The sequence below is a fragment of the Heloderma suspectum genome, chromosome 16 (genome assembly GCF_057233095.1).
Source record: "Heloderma suspectum isolate Gila_16-S chromosome 16, 16-S_ref, whole genome shotgun sequence".
NCBI lineage: Eukaryota > Metazoa > Chordata > Lepidosauria > Squamata > Helodermatidae > Heloderma > Heloderma suspectum.
In genome coordinates this window covers 22941201-22961884 of record NC_139473.1, presented here as the reverse complement: position 1 = coordinate 22961884, position 20684 = coordinate 22941201, and the positions used below count along the sequence as shown (strand labels likewise).

At 49.1% G+C, this 20684-nt stretch overlaps 2 protein-coding genes across 3 annotated transcripts in view; one reads left to right on the top strand and one right to left on the bottom strand.

Moving 5' to 3' along the window:
* BAZ1B (bromodomain adjacent to zinc finger domain 1B) overlaps window positions 1-19367 on the bottom strand; it is a 34144-nt gene extending 14777 nt beyond the window's left edge. For both annotated transcript variants that reach the window (XM_084823388.1, XM_084823389.1), the window contains exons 1-10: window positions 19148-19367; window positions 11096-11212; window positions 9707-9851; window positions 8774-8975; window positions 6588-6709; window positions 6172-6369; window positions 3393-5064; window positions 2722-2860; window positions 1650-1795; window positions 62-173 (exon numbers count right to left, since the gene is read on the bottom strand). In XM_084823388.1, coding sequence (XP_084679514.1) covers window positions 62-173; window positions 1650-1795; window positions 2722-2860; window positions 3393-5064; window positions 6172-6369; window positions 6588-6709; window positions 8774-8975; window positions 9707-9851; window positions 11096-11212; window positions 19148-19290 — 2996 coding nt within the window. In that variant the 5' untranslated portion in view covers window positions 19291-19367. The remainder of the gene's footprint in view (window positions 1-61; window positions 174-1649; window positions 1796-2721; window positions 2861-3392; window positions 5065-6171; window positions 6370-6587; window positions 6710-8773; window positions 8976-9706; window positions 9852-11095; window positions 11213-19147) is intronic.
* Window positions 19368-19569: 202 nt separating this feature from the next.
* LOC146335099 (uncharacterized) lies at window positions 19570-20684 on the top strand. The gene is made up of 2 exons (XM_084823393.1): window positions 19570-20380; window positions 20537-20684. Exon 1 carries the CDS (start codon window positions 19645-19647, stop codon window positions 20290-20292), a length of 648 nt encoding a protein of 215 aa, XP_084679519.1. The 5' UTR covers window positions 19570-19644; the 3' UTR covers window positions 20293-20380; window positions 20537-20684.

The following is a 20684-nucleotide window of genomic DNA, read 5'->3' as shown; positions in this document are numbered from 1 at the left end:
ATCTCTGCTCCCAACAGAAAACAATTCCTGCCGACAGGTACAAAAGAGAAGAGCAGCTCACCACAGGTTCTGTCCTTGTTTGGGCACCGTGGTCTCAACAGGCATTTCTGGAACAGGCAGGATCCCCTGCGGAGTATTCAAAACGCTACCTTCCACCAGGGTCTCCTGTGTGTCTGTAAGCATCACAACCACAGTTAACAAGGGTGTCTCTTCCCCAGAACGTTGCTTACCACATCAGAGCAAAACTGAGCTAAGGCCATGTGTGGTGGGGTGCAAGCTGCAGGGCCCTTTTCTCATGGGCTTGTGTTGCACCGCCAACGGTGTGCCTGTCTTCGGGACAAGGAGAAGCACCAGGGGCATGACTGAGCTGTAGGATGCTGGCCCAGTTTGGGAAAAGAATCATATACAGCCAGTGATGTAGGGTGGAGGATTTTCTATCACTACATTTTTCTGCAGATTTCCTGCTTTTAGGAATGCATTGTTTCATAAATTATAACATAACAGACAGCAATACAAGTTAAACTGGGCAACTGAAATGGATATAATACTAGTCAAAAACTAAAATCAAACTTGTAGTTAGCTTTTTCTCAGGTGACTATCCCTAGGAAACACTTCTGTTTATGTGCATAGCTCTTCAGGCATGCTAAAATTAGTACGATGACAGTTTGCAACGCTTAGGCTGCAATTCTAATCAAATATTTCAGTTCAATTACTTTGGGCCGTTGGAAACACATTTTAGATATTTATACGGCACGTAAAAGTAGCATGACATGCTTTTTTAGCTTTGTTTACTAAACTTAAATCAGACAGCCAACAATAGAATTTTTTCAAGAAAACCCACATCAGTGTATACAGTAGGATGAAAATGTATTGTAGCTTTGACCCTCCACCATTAGCTGAACTGCTGAGACAGTCATGAACATGAACTCAGGAGGAGGAAACTGTCAGCAACAGAGCATGAACATACATTTCCCACCCAGAAAACCTGCAATGCCAGGCAAAATCTCAGGGAGGCACAGAAGGCCTTCCATTTCACTGGGTACTCTGTGTCAGACTTCTGCAGAGCACCATTCTGACTGCTTCTCCTGGGATGGGGAGAGAATGCAACAAGACTTGCTGCACTGATGCTTTATCTAAACCCATGCCAGTTCCCTATACATTATGTCCCCCTTTAAAATTGATGTCGTGTTATGCGCACTCATTTGACTCTCCAGGCAACCTGACTGCATACTCGGGCACCTAGCAAGAGACAGATGCTGTAGGATGCCTGCTTAGTGAGGAGTCATTCCGGAAGAATGTGTCAGTGGTCACTAGATGGCTGCTTAATGCACAGCTTTTCAACATTTCTACAAACACTACCATTCATGCAAACCACTTGTGCAGCCACAAGGAACTGTGGGGCTGACTGAAAGGGCCTGGTGTCCAACAACATGAGCAAGGCTCCACCAAATAGAGACCTCCTTGTGAGCAGCTGTGCCAAAAAGAGACTCAGCTGAGTCACCAGGTCCCATTTCTAATTAAGGGCTGATTAATGATTAACTTGCTTCTTTGTGTTGTTGTTACGGAGAGGTTCTGTAACTGGCACACACAAATACAACTGAGACGTCCAGCTACCTGACCAAGACAGGATGAGAAACAGTTGAGCTCACCTTGTTGGTAGTCATCCTCCTCTTCATCCACTTCCTCTTCCTCCTCCTCCTCTTCATTTGGAGGTGTAAAACTATAGTCTATGCCATCATGTACCCAACCCTTCTCTATGAATAACCCTGGCACCTCATCAGAGAAGAGCCAATACCTAGAGAGACCATATGTCAGATGTGAGAGAGGCTCAGTTCAATATGCTGCCCCGCCGCCCCCGCGCGCAGACACTGGTTCAAGTTGCTATGTCAAAGAACATGCATGGGCATGTTTTCTGGCAGCTCAGGAAAAGGTGTAAACCACAGGGCATGGAGAGAATGGCGCTTGCGGCCAGGTTTAGGAGGGCACTCCAGAGGACTGAGGCACAGGAAGTGCACTGGCTTGTCAGCAGAAAGAAAGCCAGGTGCCTGGCAGCTGGAGGCAGAAGGAAAGAACAGAGGTGGCAGCGGGCTGAGAAGCAGAGGATGAGGGGAGGAAAGGGAAGGGAAGGGAAGGGAAGCAAAAGCAAAGGGGTGGAGGCCAGAAGGGAAAGCCCTTGCCTTCGCAGTGTGGGCAGAAAGGGAGAGGACCAGCAAGGACTTGGGAAAGGGACCCCAGGAAGCAACAAGGCCCAAGCGATTCGGGAGGTGGATATTTGAACAGATCAGCCAAGATGATGGCTGTTGGTGCATCAAGTAGAGTTGGCACTGGGGACCCCTCACTGCTTCTCCCCACAGAGTGTGCGGAAGAAGGAGCAGCCTTCCTAGGCAGAAGAGAAATCCAGTGACCAAACCACAACGGGCAATATCCCCAGGGCTCAAGTGGAAAAACGTGGCAGCCTCGCATGCAAGGCACTAACTGACCAGAGCTCGGTGGTGGAGCCCGTTTTGCGGGCAGAAAGTCCTGGGGTCAACCCCCGGCAGCATCTCCGGCTAAACAAAGGCCTAGGAAGCAGGTGATGGAAAAGCCCCTTCTCTGCCCTCCCCCCCCCCCCCCCGGCACCTGAGCCACCGCCAGTTGGAGTAACCAGCAGATGAACAAAGCTTGCCCTGCCCTGAGGCAGCTTCCCAGACACTCACACACAAACCGGGTCTTGTTCCCTACCTGTTGTGATTGCGGTCTGTGCCAATTGGTGTCCTGCGCATGACCAGCTTGGCTTTGGCAATACCATCTTGAAAGGCTTTTTCAGCCGCAGCTTTGTGCTTCCGAATTCTCTCCTCTTCTGCTTCTTTCTCAAGTTTTACTGATAGGGGAACAGGGCAGAGAGGAGGAAAAGCCATTAGCTTTCCATGGACATTTGCACATTTATCTGTCAGCCCCTAGATGGACATATATCAACCACTCACCCATACTCACAAGGAGACTGGCCAAAGAACAGTATCAGGGTACCTTTATCTCCCCACCTCCTTTCAATGTTTACTCAGAGGTGGAGTTGGGACTGGTGGCCTTTAGGATCAAGATGGGCTTGACACCCGGTATAACAACAACATCCAAAGAAGTTATAGGACATGGAGTTCCTGGCCTGGAGGGTTTTTATGGACAAGATGCTTCAGATGAATATCTCCATCAACAGCTCAGAGCTACCTGCTCTGTGTTAGTTACTGCTCTCAGTAACTAACACAGGTATGTGCCAAGGCACAGAGGGGATCTCTCTCAGTAAACTCCTCCCCTCTTGCTCCTCAAGAGCACAGCAGAGCTTGGGATCCAAGGTCTGTCAGCGACCAAGTTTAATGGCTGTCTTCCCAGTGTGGCTTTTGTAACCTCTAAATCATTACCTCTCATTTGCATCTCCTGCTGCTCTTTCTCTTTCTTGGCCTGGATGGCTAGAAGCCTCCTGCTCTTGACTGTGCTGATCATGTCTTCTGCTTCCACCTCCACCCGCAGCTCCGTCTTGCCCGCTTTCTCTGGCTCCCCCTTCTTCTTCTCCCCTTTCCCCAAGCCATTCTCCTCCTTGACAGTCTCCTTGTTCTTTGCCACCATCTCTTTCCTTCTCTGCTTCTCTGCCCTCTTCTTGTCATTCTCCTCTTTCAGCATCGCCAGCCGCTCCTTCCACAACTCGGCTGACATCTGCTGCTTTGCCTCCACGTGGTCCTGCACTGAGTAGGTCATCAAAATCCGGTGGCAGAGCGCTGCGAAAATCTGCAGCTTCTCCTCAGAGGTCAGATCAAAGAACTCCGACGTCTCCAGTTTCTCCAGGAACTCGTCCTGCACCTCATTGTCCTCAAAGGCTGCCAGGTCTTTGTTTTCTTCTGCGTTCTCTGAAATGTCACTTTCCTCCTGTATGTCCGACTTGCGCAGACAAAGGCGGACTAGTTCAGAAACAGAATGCAGAGTGAGGGGGATCTCGGACAGTTTCATGCCCAGCTCAAGGTAGTCTTCTGCAATCTCGTCTTGCAGCAGGGTCTGTAGGAGAATGACCAGAATTCTATTCAAGTACAGAAATCCCCCCTTCTCAGCACAAAGGGCTTCCATGAGGGAAACGGCAGTGATGGGATACTGAGCATCCGGCAGCAGCAGTCCAGAATAGCAGCTGAGAAACTCCACAACCATGGCCACATCACCAAAGAGAGTGTTCGGGAGCCCTTCTGGCGTGTCCACCAGCCTAAAAGCAGGCAGGCTGTTCCCTTTGATGTCCTGGTCCTCGTAGCGTTTCTGCTTCTCCAGTTTCTCCATCATCTCCTTTTCCCGCCGCTCCTTGGCTCTCTCCTTCAGCTTTTCCTTCAGTTTCTCCCGCTTCTCCTTCAGGTACTCCTTCCGCTGATCCTCTGTCATAGAAGCCCAGTTCTTCCGGTGCTCAAGGAGTTCATAGCGCTTCTGCACTATCCCCCGCAACTCCTCAGGAAGACGGGCACGATCCTCGCTGGAGAGCAGCCGGGCAGTCTTGGAGATGATGCAGGAAAGGGCACTTTTCTTGTCCTCACGGTCTTTATTCTCTCTGTAATAGGCAATGAGGTGAAGCGCTGCGGGAGGGAGATGCTTTGGGGGTTTGCTGGAGGACCTGGGACTGCCCCCCGAATTTCTTGGTGCTCTTGACACCTTGGGCGTGCCCTTTGTCATGTCCAGCAGTGTCATTTGCTTCATTTTCGTCTTGGAATCCTTCTTGGGAGACCTGGATTTCCCAGATTTCTGTCCGTTCAGCAGCTTCTTATTTTTCTGCTTTGGGTCCAAGGATTTCCCAAGCCGCTTCCTGTTAAAGTTATTGCTAAGTTTCCCAGGCGACATCATTTTCATCACCTCCTCCAGCTCCTCTGTAGGAGATTTGGGGTTCTTGGAGTTCTTGACTTTCAGCGGGGAGCCCAGGATTGGCTTCTTCAAGTGCACACTGCACCACAGTGAGGGGCTCAGCCCCTGGCCCGGAGAAGAGCCATCTGACTTGGGCTTTTTGGAAGGCTTCCTGTCAGGTGATGAAGTGCTCTTCCGCTTAGTTGAGGGATTGAGAATCAGGTACTGGAATCAAAGGAGGGGCAACAGGTAAATGACTGAGTTTAAAACTGAACAAAGACTTTGCCAGGAGTGGGGAAAGGTACAGGTTCATAAAGCTGCAGTGGCATTTGCCTCTTAGAAGTTAACAGAACAGGGCTGCTCAAATGCTCTCAAATTTGAGAGCTCATCATACAGGAAGGCACAGCCACACACATTCTGGAACGAAGTGCCCATATGCAACTGGGAGAGCCCCTTAACATGAAGGAGGCACCCTGAGGGCATCTGGACCATGTCGCAGGCAGAATATGGTTGCAACAGCAACATAAACAGGTGGGATTTATTATTCCACCTGATGGAAAAAGACCCAAACTTTGCTCTAGGAGGTGTCACTCACCAAACAAAATGTTTCAAAGTCTATGACCATAATGCATGCTATGCTTTAAAAAAAATGTACCATGTATTCATTCTGGAACCACCTTGACTGCAAAACCTGCACAAGTTGAGCCTCGCAGGCTACAATGTCTTTTGTTTATTGAGCAATTTCCACCTTTTCCTGGCCTTCCCTTCGAACTTAGGCTGAGCCTTCCTGACAGACCCATTCAGTGGGGAAACAACCAATTCTGGTAATACCCTGCAATATTCTGACAGTTAAGCTTTAAATGCCTCACTCAGAAGCGTTAATCTCTCCAGAGATGAGGCAAGTATGGCAAGTGGGTGAGGTCACCCAGAGCAGCCTCTCCACATGAGAACAGCAGAGTTTAAAAAGTCAGGACACCACCAAATGACCACTGGAGAGCACAGTACAGAGAATGGCCTCCACACTGCATCTTCTCCACAACTGCTCCTACTCCAAGCATCTCTGGTGCGGTGCATGGAGCCGCCTTCCCCAACCTGATGCCCTGCATGTGTGTGGAACTGCAGGTCCCATCATCCCCAGCGAGCCACAAACTCCTTGGCACTGGGGGACTATCAGGAGCTTGGTTTTCTGCAAAGGGACGGGAGGAGCAGAGATCCATCATTGACACTGCACCCCCTTCAACCGAGGCCCAAGAAATACCACCCACATGCGAAAGTGACTCCTGTCCTCTTCCTCTACCCCACAGCCCAGACAGATCTTGCCTTATTTCTCACTTTATGTGGGTCAAGCAAGAAGTCACTGAACTTGCTGGGAAGGGAGTATTTCTTCACCAACTCATCCTCGACTACCCAGGGGGCATTCTCGCCCGTTCCAGCCCGAAGCGCATTGTGGCGGATGAAATAGCGCAGAATCTCCTTGTTCGGAGGCCTCTCTGTACGAATTAAGCTGTCTGCCGGCACGTTGCTGATGATCTTGGGAGACAAAGAAATAAGCCTTTAGACTGCTATCACTCAACAAGTGGCTCATAGGAGGCCCATAGCCAGACACTGAAGGTATGGATTGCTACTTAAGACACAGTTGCTTCTACCTGCTCCTGGCCTAGCAGCAGTGAAATAACTTAAACAGCCACCTCACTAACATTTGCACCCTCCCTGCCGATGACTAGTAAGGACCTGAGCAGCCTCCTCACCTTGTCTTCGTTTTGCAGCTTGACATCGTATTTATGTGGCAAGAACTTTGGAGGAACCCATTTCTTCTCTTCCTTCTTCAGAGAAGCAGGAAGCTTCCGAGGAGATCTGCGTGCCCGGTCACCTGCCCAGTCGGGAAAAGGGGGGGGGGAGTGACTTGATGGTACAATGCTTTGGCAGGCCTAGACTCACAAGTCTGAAATATGCTAAGAGGAGAAACGGTTACAGCTTGCAACAAGCACAGATGGCCAAGAAATAAACACATGCACAATACCGAAAAAGCAGGCTAGATAGCATCACTGACGCAATGAATATGAACCTGAGCACACTCCAGGAGAGAGTGGAGGACAGGAAGGCCTGGCGTGCTATGGTCCATGGGGTCACGAAGAGTCGGACATGACTTAACGACTGAACAACAACAACAAAGATGGCAGGCCCAACTGTTCTTGACGGGGTCTTATTAGCACCCTACACTAAAAAGGTCCATCCACAGCCCAGCAACCCATACATCCCAGACAGAGAGAGGCCACTGGGAAGCGCACAAAGAGGGCTTGCAACCAACCTGCCTCGTGTGTTCCCAGCCTCTGCCTCTAAAAATGGAAATTCCATTTGGCCATCATGGTCTACAGCTGTGGACCAGCCCAGTTTCCTCCATACATCGTTCAATTCTGTTTTTTAAAAGCCATCTAAGCCAATGGCCACCTTCATCTTGTAACACAATACATTAAAAAACCCACAACAAAGCAAGACACAGCAGAGAAATAAAAACAGAATGCCAGCATAAACCCACAATGCCGCAACAATAATGAAAAAGCATCTCGTGGCAGGAGACTATAGGAATTAATCATGCAGTTGTGCAAAATACTTTTGTCTGAATGTTCTGCCTGTGAATTTCATCAGGGGATGCCAAGATGGAGTAATACCAGAGGAGCCTGAAGAAGGACATGGTCAATGTTCTAGCAAAGAAGACACTGTAAATTAGGCACTTGCACCCAGCAACAGGGGAAAGAGGACTGGCAGCCTGCCCCAACACCATGCCTATATGAGGGCTTCCAATATGCACACGGAGTTCCTGCATGGGCAAGGGCTTCTCTGTTCATCCCAGTGAGGGCACAAAGGCCAATAAACAAGGCTTTCATGCATCGGAACTACACATGCGCAGAACCCCCTAGAGCTCTGCAAAGGAGCCAGGATCTGTGAAAGCCCACTCTAAGCTGAGCAGCTTGTTCAAGCACCACAAGTGATGTTGTACGTTGCTCCCTGCAAACCACTGGAGTGTTTTCAGTTAGTAGACAGCAGCCATGAAGCCAAAGAACATGAAAGCAGTTGGCCCAATGAGAGGCTTCCTAATGCAAAGTCCATAAACTCTGCACCTTTACATTTCCTTCCTAAGCACCTGTAAGTGAACTTGTGGGGAAAAGGGCATAAACAAAGGACCAGCAAATGGAACAATTGTCCTAGAAGCCAGATAGTGTCCCTGATCTCAACTAAAGTCCTTTTGTTCCACAGAATGGTTCATTTCTCTTGACTCAAAGGCCAGCGACAGAAGCAGCAGGGCTACAGGCAACACCCTGAAGTTCTGGCCAAACAAGAAGCCATTTCCTTTCACAGGACACCAAGTTCTCTGGCAAGCTATTGGTCTGGGCTTCACATTCAATGCTACTGGGCCAATGTCTGTCTGTGACTATTAATTCCAGACTGAACTGTGTCAAAGACAGAAGCAGCACTCTCTGGGTAGGGAACAGCAGCCACTGCAAAGCAAGGGGGGCTTCCTAATGCTTTTTCTCCAAGCAAGCACTCAGACCCACAACAGACACTGCAGGCCTCAGATTACCCCAAACAGAGCAAGCTGGGCATCACCAGCACACCTCCAGAACTTGCCCTCTGAAGCCCAGGGGATTTTCTCAAAAGCAGTTTAGCAACACCTGGCAAGGAGCAACAGCACCACCCCTCTCATGACCAAAAGATTTTTTGGCAGTATGCGACACGACCCAGTGGCAGCAAGTTCATTTTTGGGAGTAAATGGTCAGCCTTGTAAATAGCCTTGTACATGGCCGATGTCAAACTGAGCCCAAAATGGGAGTGAGGCCTGAAGTTGTTAGCAGCCACTTCCAGACCACATATGCAATTTCAGCGCTTGCTCCTTGAAAGAGAGATTTGACCGGCACCCCTCAGGCTTGAAACTCACTCAGACTCTCTCTTCTACTGTCTTCTTCCTTCAGTGCCAGCTCCTTTGGGTTGTCCTGGACGACCTGACTGGAATTCTCTTTGTCACTGGATGGGGAATCACAGGCTCCGTCGGCTTTCTTCTCAGCTGCCTCCTCTTCCGTTGCCTTCTCCAGAGGATGTATTTTCACTACCTTTACTCGTAGCACTTTCTCTTTCCCAACCTGAATGGAAGAGATGAGCAACTTCGAACTGGGCAGCAGGGAACCGAATGTGAACCCATTACTGGATTCAGGTAACCACTTACAAAATGGCAACACAGTGCGATTCATGCAATCAAGCTGGGCAGGAAGCTGGTCATCTGTAACGAGGCAAGAGTTTCTACACACAACCTTGCAAGTGGTCAGAAATGCAAGATGATAGGAAAACTCACTATTTAAAAGATGGGGCAACCCCCTTTTAAAATGTATTAAGATTTTTACTCCACCAAATTAAAGTTTGGGGTTGCTTACAAAATTGAAAGGTAATACAAAGTATAAAGCCATATTAAAAACACAATACAGACAGACATTTAAGAAGCAGCACTAAACCAATTAGAAAATACCAGCCACCCCTAATTAAAACCAGCTAAAGGCTTTTATAAGCACCCTCAAAGGCCATTTCTCTCACCTTTGTGTTTTGTCATTCCCCCAGATATCTGAAGGCTACACATCATGAACTCCTGTGCCACTGAGCCCCATGGTGATTTACATACAGTCATCCCCCAAGAAATGGGCCTGTGGATCAATCCAAAGATCGAATACACTGGTAGGGCAGGGGGTGCACTCCCGTCTTTCTGACATGGCACCAGTAGTTCCACAAACTGTTTCAGGAAGCTAAATACATACCAAAATAAGTAGACCTGGAGAAAAAAGCAGCCCCAGATGTCCCAATAAATTAAACCTGAGGGCCTTACCTCAAAGTCACACTCTTCTCCCACAGCAAACTTGGTCATGATCTCCAGCCAGGAAGTGTCTACCAGCTTTTCTAAGGAGATTGTGTTGTGGTGCACCATTTCCAGGACAAGTTTCTCATACCAGACCGGGAATTCTTCTTTCAGGCTGAGAAGATCAAGAGAGAGAGATAGCACTTATAGCACAACCTATTTAAATGGCAACTATTATAGGACCAGCATCCAACAATGGAAGCCACGTGCCAGATAAAAGCATCCAGATACAGGAAGCAAATCACAAAATCCCCTATCACTACTTGTCAATTGATAATGGCAATATCAACAATGGTGTGCTTTAGACAAAAAGAGGGGAAAGTTTAGTGAAGCTACTAGCAATTCTCTAGTCTTATAGAGAGGGGAAGCCCTAAAAAATACTGCACTGATCAAGAGAATCAACCAAGCCTGCATCCCTCTTCCCAGACTGTTATGCAATTACAAACATGAGCTGTAAGATTCACAGGCATTCCATCAATGGATATGTTGAGGACAACATGGAAGTCCATGGCCTAGTTCTCCTAAGCAGCAGATGAGGAGGTAAACCTTCTCAACAACATCACCCTGACTGCAGTTTGGGGATTCACAATTCCCTCTGCAAAGGAAAGGGTTCCAGCTGGGCGTCCTCCTTGATATGCTGGTTTTCTATGTGGGGAAGCATTCCTGTCACATGAGCCCCATCTGGAGTCTGACATGCACAGATGCACCACTTCATCTGCTGTGAGAGAAAACTAGGCCAGAAGATGCTGGCCCCTTTGGGAGCTTGGCATGCATAGAAGGAGAATATCTACCTCGAAGAAACGTACAAATGGCTAGCTACAGGAAAAATGTGCTGGTAATAGTTTTCCAGCATAAACATCTAGCTCAAAACAGGTTCTTTCGGAAAGGCTTTGGAACTGCTTCAAATGGGTTATAACCAGCACTGCTTTTACTGTGTCTCTGTGCCATATATCTGTACTTGCGTTGAACTGTATGATTTTCATTGGACTGCTAGCCACCGTGAGTCCTTACAACAGGTAAGAATAGACTAAACTAGGTAAGCCGGAAGTTGCACATTTACAAACATCAATAATGAGAAAAATCACACACACACAGGACCAAAGCTGAAATACAGCTGTGTGTGTAGCCTCGACTCCTACCAAGTTCTAGCAAAGGCATTAGAAGGGAAATGCAGACCTTTAGATAGCCTTGTTCAAGGCAGTTGAAGAAAGGGGCTCACTTTTCTTTTGAAGATTGACTCAAATGAGACTCATTCCTAGGATTTTAACTGCAAAGCAAGCTCCTTGCCAAACATGTCACCACCCTGCATGGCTTCTGCCATGGCCTCTAAAAATAGATGCTTTAGATTCTGCTACTTACAGCTCAGCAACTTCCTGCTCTTCCTCCCAGGCTTCTTTGTGTGTCAGCTGACTGCTTCCGGTACTCTTGCAGGTCCATATTCGCTGACTGTATTTCTCTAATCGTGCTTCATACTCTCTGAAGGAGCAACAGCTCAGGAAAACATATTATGTTTAGTTTTGAACTGTTGGATTAAATTAGTTTATTCGTATTGTTTTATACATATTCATGTGTAACAATAAGCCAGGAATCCTGGCTTAATAAACCATGATATGAACAAGCTGTGTGCTGATGCATGCAGCTCATTCTCCACTATTTTGCTCCACCCTTCACATGAGTGAGCAAACCAGGAAGGGGAAAGCATGTGATGTCCAAAACCGGGATTATAATTAAGCGTGCCCAAACAAGCCAGGATCTTAAACCTGCTTTAAGTCAGGGTTTGCTTTGTTTATGACTTGTTTGAAGGCAACCTTGCTCACAACTTGTTTGTAACCAGAGTCCTGGGTCTGGATGCTATACAAAGCTCTCCCCTTCTTGGCTTGTTTACGTGCTTGTACAAAGGGGGGAGTGAACACCTTGTGCACCAGCATGTAGCTCATTCACACTGGGGCTTATTAAGCCAGGATTCCTGGCTTGTCAGTTATGTGTGAATGCAGCCAAAGTTGTATGGACTGATTTAATTACTGACCCTATGGTTATTTACAATGGTTCTTATTATGTTTTTTTATTTGTTACATATACACCTGCTAAACACATTGCCCCAGGTCAGCCATCACTGCCAAACCACACGATACAGGTGTTGGGGCCCTGCCTTTGGCTCCAATTCTCTCCTTCCCTTCTTACACTGCAGTAATCACAGTTTGCCACAACGTCCAAATTGGGCAAATGATGGCCACTGCCAACCATGCTTTGCCTTCATATCAGAACTGTAAGCCGTGTTTTGAAGTGTTTTCAATTCTAGTTTGGAAACAAACTGGGATTTGAGTAGCCATAGCTTGTCCAATACAGACATCACAACTAACTAGGATCACCACCAAAATGAGGGAATCTCAGCACATGGGAGGGAGAGGGAGGAGGGAACACCAATCCAAAACATGAGTACACACACACACACGCACACGAATAAAATAGAAACTCCCATTCAAGATATGACAATTGCTGAACTGAGAAGGCACAGAGAGAAGTTTTGGGATGGATGTTTATCTGTTAGAAATATTATTGTATCTCCACTAGAGATGTGAAGGCCTGGGAAAAAACTGGAGGAAATTCAGGACAAAAATTCAGGACAATTTTTGTTTTTTTCTGAAAATTGGAAGAATTGAACAGCTTTGGATTATGAAAGATTTTCTTTTAGAATTTAGGACAAAGTATTTATATATTGTTACCCAACATTTGCTCCCCCAAAAATGATTTCTAAAGACTATGTAATAAGAACACTTTTACAGAAAGACTAGAGATATAAGATGTTTGGAAATAATGAAGCCATGGGGGAATTTTTTTTAATCCACTCTGTAAGATTTCCAGCATCATTATTTCTTTCATTCCTTATTAAAATTACTGATCTAAAGTATATTGTACTGATAGATACCAATACTCCGTTTCCCAGCATGTGAGGAGAGTCACCATTGTGCATTCCTGACAGGAAATGTGCATTCTTGACAGTTTGGGTTTTGTTCTACACAGTCCTGTGTTTCTGATGCTGTAGCAGTCATTTAATGCAGTTCTAATCTATTCAGACAATAATTACACATTTATTAACTGAATTTAGTTTTAAAAGTTTTAAAATATAATGATAACTTTATGAGCAAATTAATTCATACATAAAATACCTTTAGGGACAGAAAGGCTATGTTATATTCCTAAAACAGCACTCCCCAACCCTCCAGATGTTTTGGACTACAGTGCCCAGCATTCCTGACCATTGGTCACGCTGCCTGAAGCTGATAAGAGCTGAAGTTCAAAATATCTGGAGGGCACCAGGTTGGGGAAGGCTGTCTTAATGCAACAAAGTTTAGATCTGTAAAGAGCGCTAAAAAAATAAGTATTGCTCATTTGTCAATTTTTTGAAAATTTCCAATTTCCCCCTAAAACACTGTTTTTTCCCCACGGCCTCAAAATTTCCACCAAGCGCCAGTTAAGTCATTATCAAGAACTGCACTTTGTACAGTTGTGTGCTTAGCAGATAAAAAGGCATAATCCCAACACAACCTGAACTTCTTCAGTCAATTTCCTTAAACAAATATCTCCATCATGAGTTGCTACACAAAGAAGCTGCTCAAAGCACAACATCTGAATGCTGCAGAATCAGTTTTCAGTCTCATGAAACAAATTGTTTTCTGTGGCCCCTTATTCAGCCACGCTCCTTGTTCAAGGTGTGAGCTAGTTAACCTCTATTCTGTGGCAACACATCTACTACAGCAGGAACTTTCAAGGACATCTTATCTGATAACACTTATAAAGTAGCAAAAGTGGAGCTCGATGAGAGAAAGGGAAGTGTGGGGACAGCAAAAGGATGACACAAACATAACAGCAAACGCAGTTATAATCACATGCCACAGAAAGTCAGCCCATGATGAGTGCTCTAAATTATAGAGCCACAGGGCAAAAGCAAGAGGCACTCAGATAGGCCAACAAAGGGCAAAGATTTAGTACCATGTACTGGAGAAGACTTGTATAAGCATGTCACATTGCAGGAAAGGATGAACCAGGGGAACAGAATCACCCTTGATTTCTAGAGCACAAAGAAGTCCCAGAATCTGCATTTCTAGACTTCCGGCCATTCTCCATAAAGAATCTCTCCTAACAATTACATAACAATGGACACACAGACTCTTTGCTTTCAAGTGGGGAAAGGCTGCACTGAAGTTCTAGCTAGCCCTACATGCCCTGGGTTGAACTGGAAATGAACAGCCAAGGGCAGGGTAGTGAAGAAAACCACACCAAGCTACTTCGTAAAAAAATAAATAAAAGCCACACCAAGCTACTTTCCCTAGGGAACAGGATTGCCGTTTTGTGCCATGTGGCTACGTAACCTATAGGGTAATGGCAAGCCACTACCATCCGATAAAAAAAAACAGTCCAGGGTAAGGGATCTAGACTCCAATGCCATGTGTATTAGGATTTATTGCGGTTCTGAATATTTTGTTTTTTCAATCGGAATGCTTTTATTATAGTTAAGTTGCTGTCTTAAGCTGCCTTGAGCCATTGTGGAAATGTGTTTTGGTTAGCCCACAGCAATCCACAACTTCCACAAGCAGCAGTGCCATGCAATCCAATTGCAAACCAGAGGAAGTTTCCCTTAGTCAGACTTCACAGCCAAGCCCTCCAGTCCCAAACGACCACAGCAGAGGCGCCTGGCAGACACAAGCAATCCTGGTTTCCAATAGAGCCAGACCACTTTTCTGTCATATCTTTCCATCTGGGCTGGCCATTGGCAGCCATCTTTAATCACTTTTGGAACACTCAAAGGCTTAATGTCAGGTGGCAAAGCTGACTAACTTGGTGGCAATAAGGAGGAGGAAGAACCCAGGGTAGCCCAAACACTACCCTGGGCACTGGGCACGTTCCCCCCAATTCCAACTTCCTGACAGCTAACTGAAGCCAAAGCAGGGTGCGCTCCACACGCAAGGGAGGCTGCATTCTACAGCTCAGGCCAAATTTGCATACATTTATTTGATTTCTCCTCATCATGGAAGGACAAAGCAGCTCCACCCTCTGTACGTTTTTACTAGGCCCCTTCTCCAGCTTCAAATATTTCCTCAGGCATTGCTCACATACTTTCAAGGCTGTACTTGCAACCTTAATGACCAGATATTTGCCTTTTTGGTAAAAGACAGGTTCATAGGAACTGAATTCCATAGCCAGTGCCAAATTGCCAATCTATTTTTACTGCACTTGTGCAGAATTCTAAGGCAAACACATCCCTGACTGCACACCTCAGCCTACCGCAACCTGGCACCCCCACATGTGTTGGACTACAACTCCCATCACTCCCAACATGCTGGTTGGGAATGATGGGAGTTGTAGTCCAACACATCTGGGGGGCGCCAGGTTGAGGAAGGCTGGCATACATCCTTAATACATTTAGGAGCATGGAACCCCACTAAACGAAGCCTAACTCAGTGAACAGAATAGACTTCTCAAACTTCCTATTCCCATATACCTCCACAACCTCTGTTGACTGCTACAGAAGAACATCAAAAAACTATTTATGGCACCAAGCTGGTGCCTTCTATGTGTTTTGGACTTCAACTCCCATAAGTCCTAGCCAGCATGGTTAATGGCTAGGAATCCTGGGAATTGTAGTCCAGAACATCTGGAAGGTTCCAGGTTGGGGAAGGCTGATTTATTCCCAACATCACATGTGTGCCCTCCTCCCAGCCGACAGCTACAGCACCACTTTTGAGATTCTGCTGCCAATCATGTCCTCTTCCTCTGTCCCTCAACCCAATCACCTCACTTCGCAGATATTCAGCACATGCATGGTTCCATCACAAGGAGCCTTCCCAACAACAGACCCAAAGAAAGAATTTGAATCAAAACAAGCAGTCTCTTACTGCAGGCTCATGGAGGCTACTTGTGCCGAACACACGCTAAAGATACGCTCTCCCCAAACCGATGCCCAATCTACCCATCTGCAGAAGGATATTATGCATTACTCAGTCACCCTCTGCATTATCAGACAGTTGAACTTCCTTAACACAAACATTGTGGGGGAGGGGCTACTCCATTCCATGCAGCCTGGCCTATAATTGACTTCTATAGCAAAAGTGTCCACACTTCTATGTCAGGAACGCTTGACTTCACTGTGCTACCCCCGCATGGTAATCATTTTGAAGACAATAAAAAGGCAGAGGCTGCAGACAGTCAACAGGATTCCAGCAGAACTAAACTGGAGTGAATGGATTATGCAAGCTGCAATCCTGGACCCAGAGGAGCAGCTCCAGAGGAAGTGGGCTGTGGACCACTGGGGGCTTAATAGATTTAAACAAGCCACAAGACTGACGCAGCTGTCTCCCCTCTGCAAATTTACTGTGGACAAGCCTCTTCCTTATCCAGGCAGCTCTAAGCCTGAGAGCTCTAGTTTCACAGGACAGCTTCTGGCCATGTGATGTAAAACAGATTGCAAATATAAAAAACAGTGAATTCTACCCCTAAGAAGTCACTTTCCACCTCATAAACCTCCTCATATAGATTATCCATCAAGACCTTCCAAGAACTCTGGGTCCCCAAACACCTGGTGACAAGAGAACAGCCAAGGCTGTTCACACAGAAGACAACTGGGGAGGGGAGGGGGCTCTCTTGAGTGCAAGACAAAGAAACTAGGGTGAAAGGGAAACACAAAGCTTTTCCTTCTGCCAAGACTAAATTTAATTGCATAGGCCTACACAGAGAAGCTATTTTGTTTTTTCAGATGCCCACACAAACTCATTCACACAAACTTGACACAACCCACCTGTAGCCCCTCACAAAGGGCAGCCCGAGACTTGAAATGGGTATCCACCATAAGTCGTCTAACAATACACTCAAGGGAGATTTAGATGTGGCAAATTCAAGTTCAGCTCCCTGTTTGGCCATGAAGCTCGCTGGCTGGCCTTGGACAAAGGCCCATCTCCATTTTTATTACAAAATATGATAAGCATCAAGAGAACTGCAGCACATGACTACAGAAGATCTAGAGCAACAAAGAGTATTATGGTGATAATTTCCCAGATATTGACTGTTATTCTACACAAGATGATACAAGGTGGTTTGGGGCAGAAACCTGGTTGGAATTCCTGCTCAGCCATCAACAGCTCTTTAAACAGTCTGGGCAACATCACTTCAGGCATAATCTCTATTCAACTTAGTATTATCCATCAGGCAAAGCAGCTGTCCCCAACCTATTGCCCTCTGGATGTGTTGGACTAAAACTCCCATCATCCCCAGCCAGCATAGCCACGCATCGGGGGCGGGCGAGGTAAAGCATCAACAGTGGATGAGAATCACAACAGAGCATCACTACTGGCCAAGCTTTTCCTGGCAGGACTCAGGAAAAAGGAAAGCAATAAGGAAAGGATGCACCAACAGTGCAAGGGGTGGCACACGACAGACAATGGTACTTGCCACGATAACTTCTGCCACCCCCAACCCAGCATTGCTTAAAGCACCAACAGGGTCCAAGAATCAAGAAAATAAAGACTTTGGCATTAAGAGCACCTTGGCACTAGAGCAAACACTCACCAAACCCTGCTTCCTACCTCCAACAGTAAATTTTATTTTATTTACAATAAATAACAAGTCAATAGAACTGTTCTAATTTTTAAAGCTTTCTAAGCTAGCGGCACTATCAACAACGCTTCTGGTGGCAAGTTAATTTATGCATGGAATTCACCACCACCCAAGTTGCCAAAGGCCATAATACAGGACAAGTCATCTTTCTTGAACTTCCTGCCAATCATCTTCACTGGGTGACCCTGAATGCCAGTATTGGAGGGCAGGGGGAGAATTCTGCAGGAGGTTCACAAGCAGGGCATGTTAGCAATACCCACCAGTAAGAACACAGCTAGACCTTGGCTTGATTAGACCGAGGTGGGTCCATCTCCAACAGCAGACTTCCCCAGCTGGGTGCCCTATAGATGCATCAGATTGCAACTCCCATCATTCACCATGCTTGCTTGGAATGATGGGAGTTGAAGTCCAACATACCTGGAAGGCAGCCAGTTGGGGAAGGCTGCTCAACAGCATCTCTTTCTTCTTTCTCATGGAAAGGTCTCAAACAGAGCATGACGGGGTTAACCCCCCCCACACACTTCTGTCTGTCCTCAGCATGCAGAACTCATGCAGTAAGCTGCCTCAGTACCAGAAGGCCCCACTCTTAGCTACCCTTGCTAAAAAAAGGACCATTAATAGATTTACAATCATCTGGTTTGATCAGACCCAAGGCCCACCTAGCCCAGCATCCAGTAGCAGCCGGCCAGATTCCCCACAGGACTTGACCTGGATTCCTGCATTGAGAAGGGGGTTGGACTCGATGGTCTTGTAGGCCCCTTCTAACCCTACCAGTCTATGATTCTAGGAAGCACACAGGAAGGGGGTGAAGATGAAAACCCTCCCCTGGTTTTGGTATTCAGAGATACAGTGCTCCTGAACATGGAGGTTCCACTCCTAACTAGAGAGCCAGTGTGGTGTCATGGTTCAAATGTTAGACCAGGACTCGGGAGATCCAGGTTCAAGTCCCCCCCTCATCCATGAAGGTAGCTGGGTGACTTTGGGGCAGTCCCTGAGCCTCAGCCTAAGCTACCTCACAGGGTTGTTGTGAGGATAAAAAAGGAGAGAAGGATAATGTTCACTGCCTTGGGTTCCTTGCAAGAGGAAAAAAGGCAAGATAAATGTTTAATAATAATAAAATAAATAGATCAAAATAAATATCACAGCTAATCCAAATGCAAGTGCAGTCCTGTAGTGGTAGGCAAACTGGTGCCTGCCAGATGCCTGGACTACAGTTCCCATGTTACCCTTGGCCATACTGTCTGGGGTTTATGGGAGTTGCAACCCAAAACACCTGGAGAGCACCAGGTCGCTTACCCCTGGACTCAGGGCCTCAGCCCCCGCCCCCCGCGGGGTGCTTGGAGATGGTCTGGAAAGGAGGCCCAGGGCAGCTGCCCCCAACTCGGTGTCCTCCAGATGGGGTAGGCTGGGCTGTATGGCTGGGGGATGATAGGAGTTGTGGTCCAACCAGCTTGGGGGGCACCAGATGGGGGCAGGCTGCCGGCCACGCAGCTAGGGATAATGGGAATTGCAGGCTAACCCACGTGGAGGGCGCCGGATGGGGGGGCCGTTGGCCCACGCGGGCAGGGGACGATGGGAACTGTAGTCCACCGGGTTGGGGAGCCGTGTCGCGTAAGAGGCGAAAGAGATGCCCGAGGGGGAGAAAAGAACAAAGGGCGAAGAGGGAAGGCGGGGGAGGCCCCTCCGGCCTTGCTCCTTCTCCGCATCACCCCAGAAGAAAGGAGAGGGGGAGGCGAGACACGCGAACCCCCCGGCGCCCTCCGGGGTAAACATGGCGGCCCGTCGGCGCGGCCTGCGGGATACTCGCTGCTTCGGAAGGCCTCCTGCGTGTGGGCGATGACGAAGCGCGGCTCCGGCTCCGGCTCCGGCTCCCCCTCGGCCGGCGGCGTTGGCGGCGGCAGCGGCTTGGCCAGCGGGAAGGGCTTGCGGCCCAGCAGCGGCGCCATCGCCCGGGGCCGCGGCGGCGGCGAGGGAAGCGGCCGGGAAAATGGCGGGAGCGCCGCCTCCGCCCGCCTCCTCCTCCTCAGGGGCGCGAGCGCGGGAGGGCGAAGCCGGCAGCCGCCCCGCCCCCGCCCGAGAACTGCGCGCGCGCGAGGAAGACGGCCTAAAAACGTCTTTTCCCCCCTCGACGCGACCCGCGTTCCCCGCCCATCGCGCCGCGACTGGCCCGCTGCAGACCGCCCCGCCGCACGACTCGCTGGCGGGCGTGTCACTCACAGGGGCAGGAGAGCGCAGGCTCGGCGGCGCCGCGCGCCAGCCGGAGACAGCGCCGAGGGGGCGGGGAGAAGGAAGGTCGCGTTATGCAAGCGCGAGAAAGGAGCGCGGCGAAGGCTCCTCGTCCGCCATTTTGTGCGTCGCCGCTGTTAGGCCCCGCCTGCCGCCGCCTATCGGGGGTCGCCGCTTCATCCGGGGATCCGCGAGAGGGGCGGGGACGGCGGGGGAAGCAGCCCGCCTCCGCGGCTTTTGTCCGGGCTCGCCGTCGAGGGGCAGCGGCCGCGGCGGCCCCGCCGGAGAGCGTCGTGGGAGGCGCGGGCCCCCTGCGGGCCGGGAGCCCGCGGCCGCGCGGCGGCCCAGAAGGAAGCCCCGCTGCGCCGAGAGGCCGGGGCTCGCGCGGCGGAGCGGCGGCGCCTCGCCCGCCGCTCGGAGCTCGGGCGGTCTCGCGAGGCGCGCGCCGGCCCGGGGAGCTGCCCAGGGGCCCCCGGCGCGCGCCGCGCTCGCCGGGGTCGGAGGGCTGCGCTGACGCGGCCCGGGAGCGGCGCTCCTGCGGCAGGCGCCTCTGGCGCCCCCGAGCGCGCGCGGTTCGCGGCACGGCACGACGGGGCGCCTCCCTGCGGGCGCCGTGGCTAGCCGACGACGCGTCCGGCGGCAGCGGGCCCGGCCCGAGGAAGCCGGTGCCCGCAAAAACCCTCGCGGTGCCGCAAGGCCCGCTGCTGCCGCTAGCTACGTGACCCCTTGGGCCTCGCTGCTGCGCGAGGGGAGAGGCGAAAACCGGAGCGCCGGGCTGGACGCCAAGGGAAATGCGCACACCGCGAGTAGGTAGGCGAGGGGTGGGAGAGGAGGCCTAGCTGCGCATCCGCGCCCGTCCGTAGGAGGAGGCGTCGGGGCCCGATCGCAAAGCCTTCCCCGCCGCAAGGGTGATGAAATGGCAGACCTAGACGCGCACTGTGGCATGCTGTTGGTTTTATTTTGCAGGACAGCTGAAATCGGGATGAATGCAGAATCTGGGGACGAAACAAAACCATCAGGTCAACGGAGTTTTGTCCTTTTAAAAAAGTATTAGTTAATTTAATTTACTGTCGTCCGAGCAATTCAGTAAAAGCAGCATATACATTATCCAAAA

Excerpts from the sequence above, each read along its gene's own strand:
- LOC146335099 (XM_084823393.1), top strand. The coding sequence starts at position 19,645 with ATGCAAGCGCGAGAAAGGAGCGCGGCGAAGGCTCCTCGTCCGCCATTT.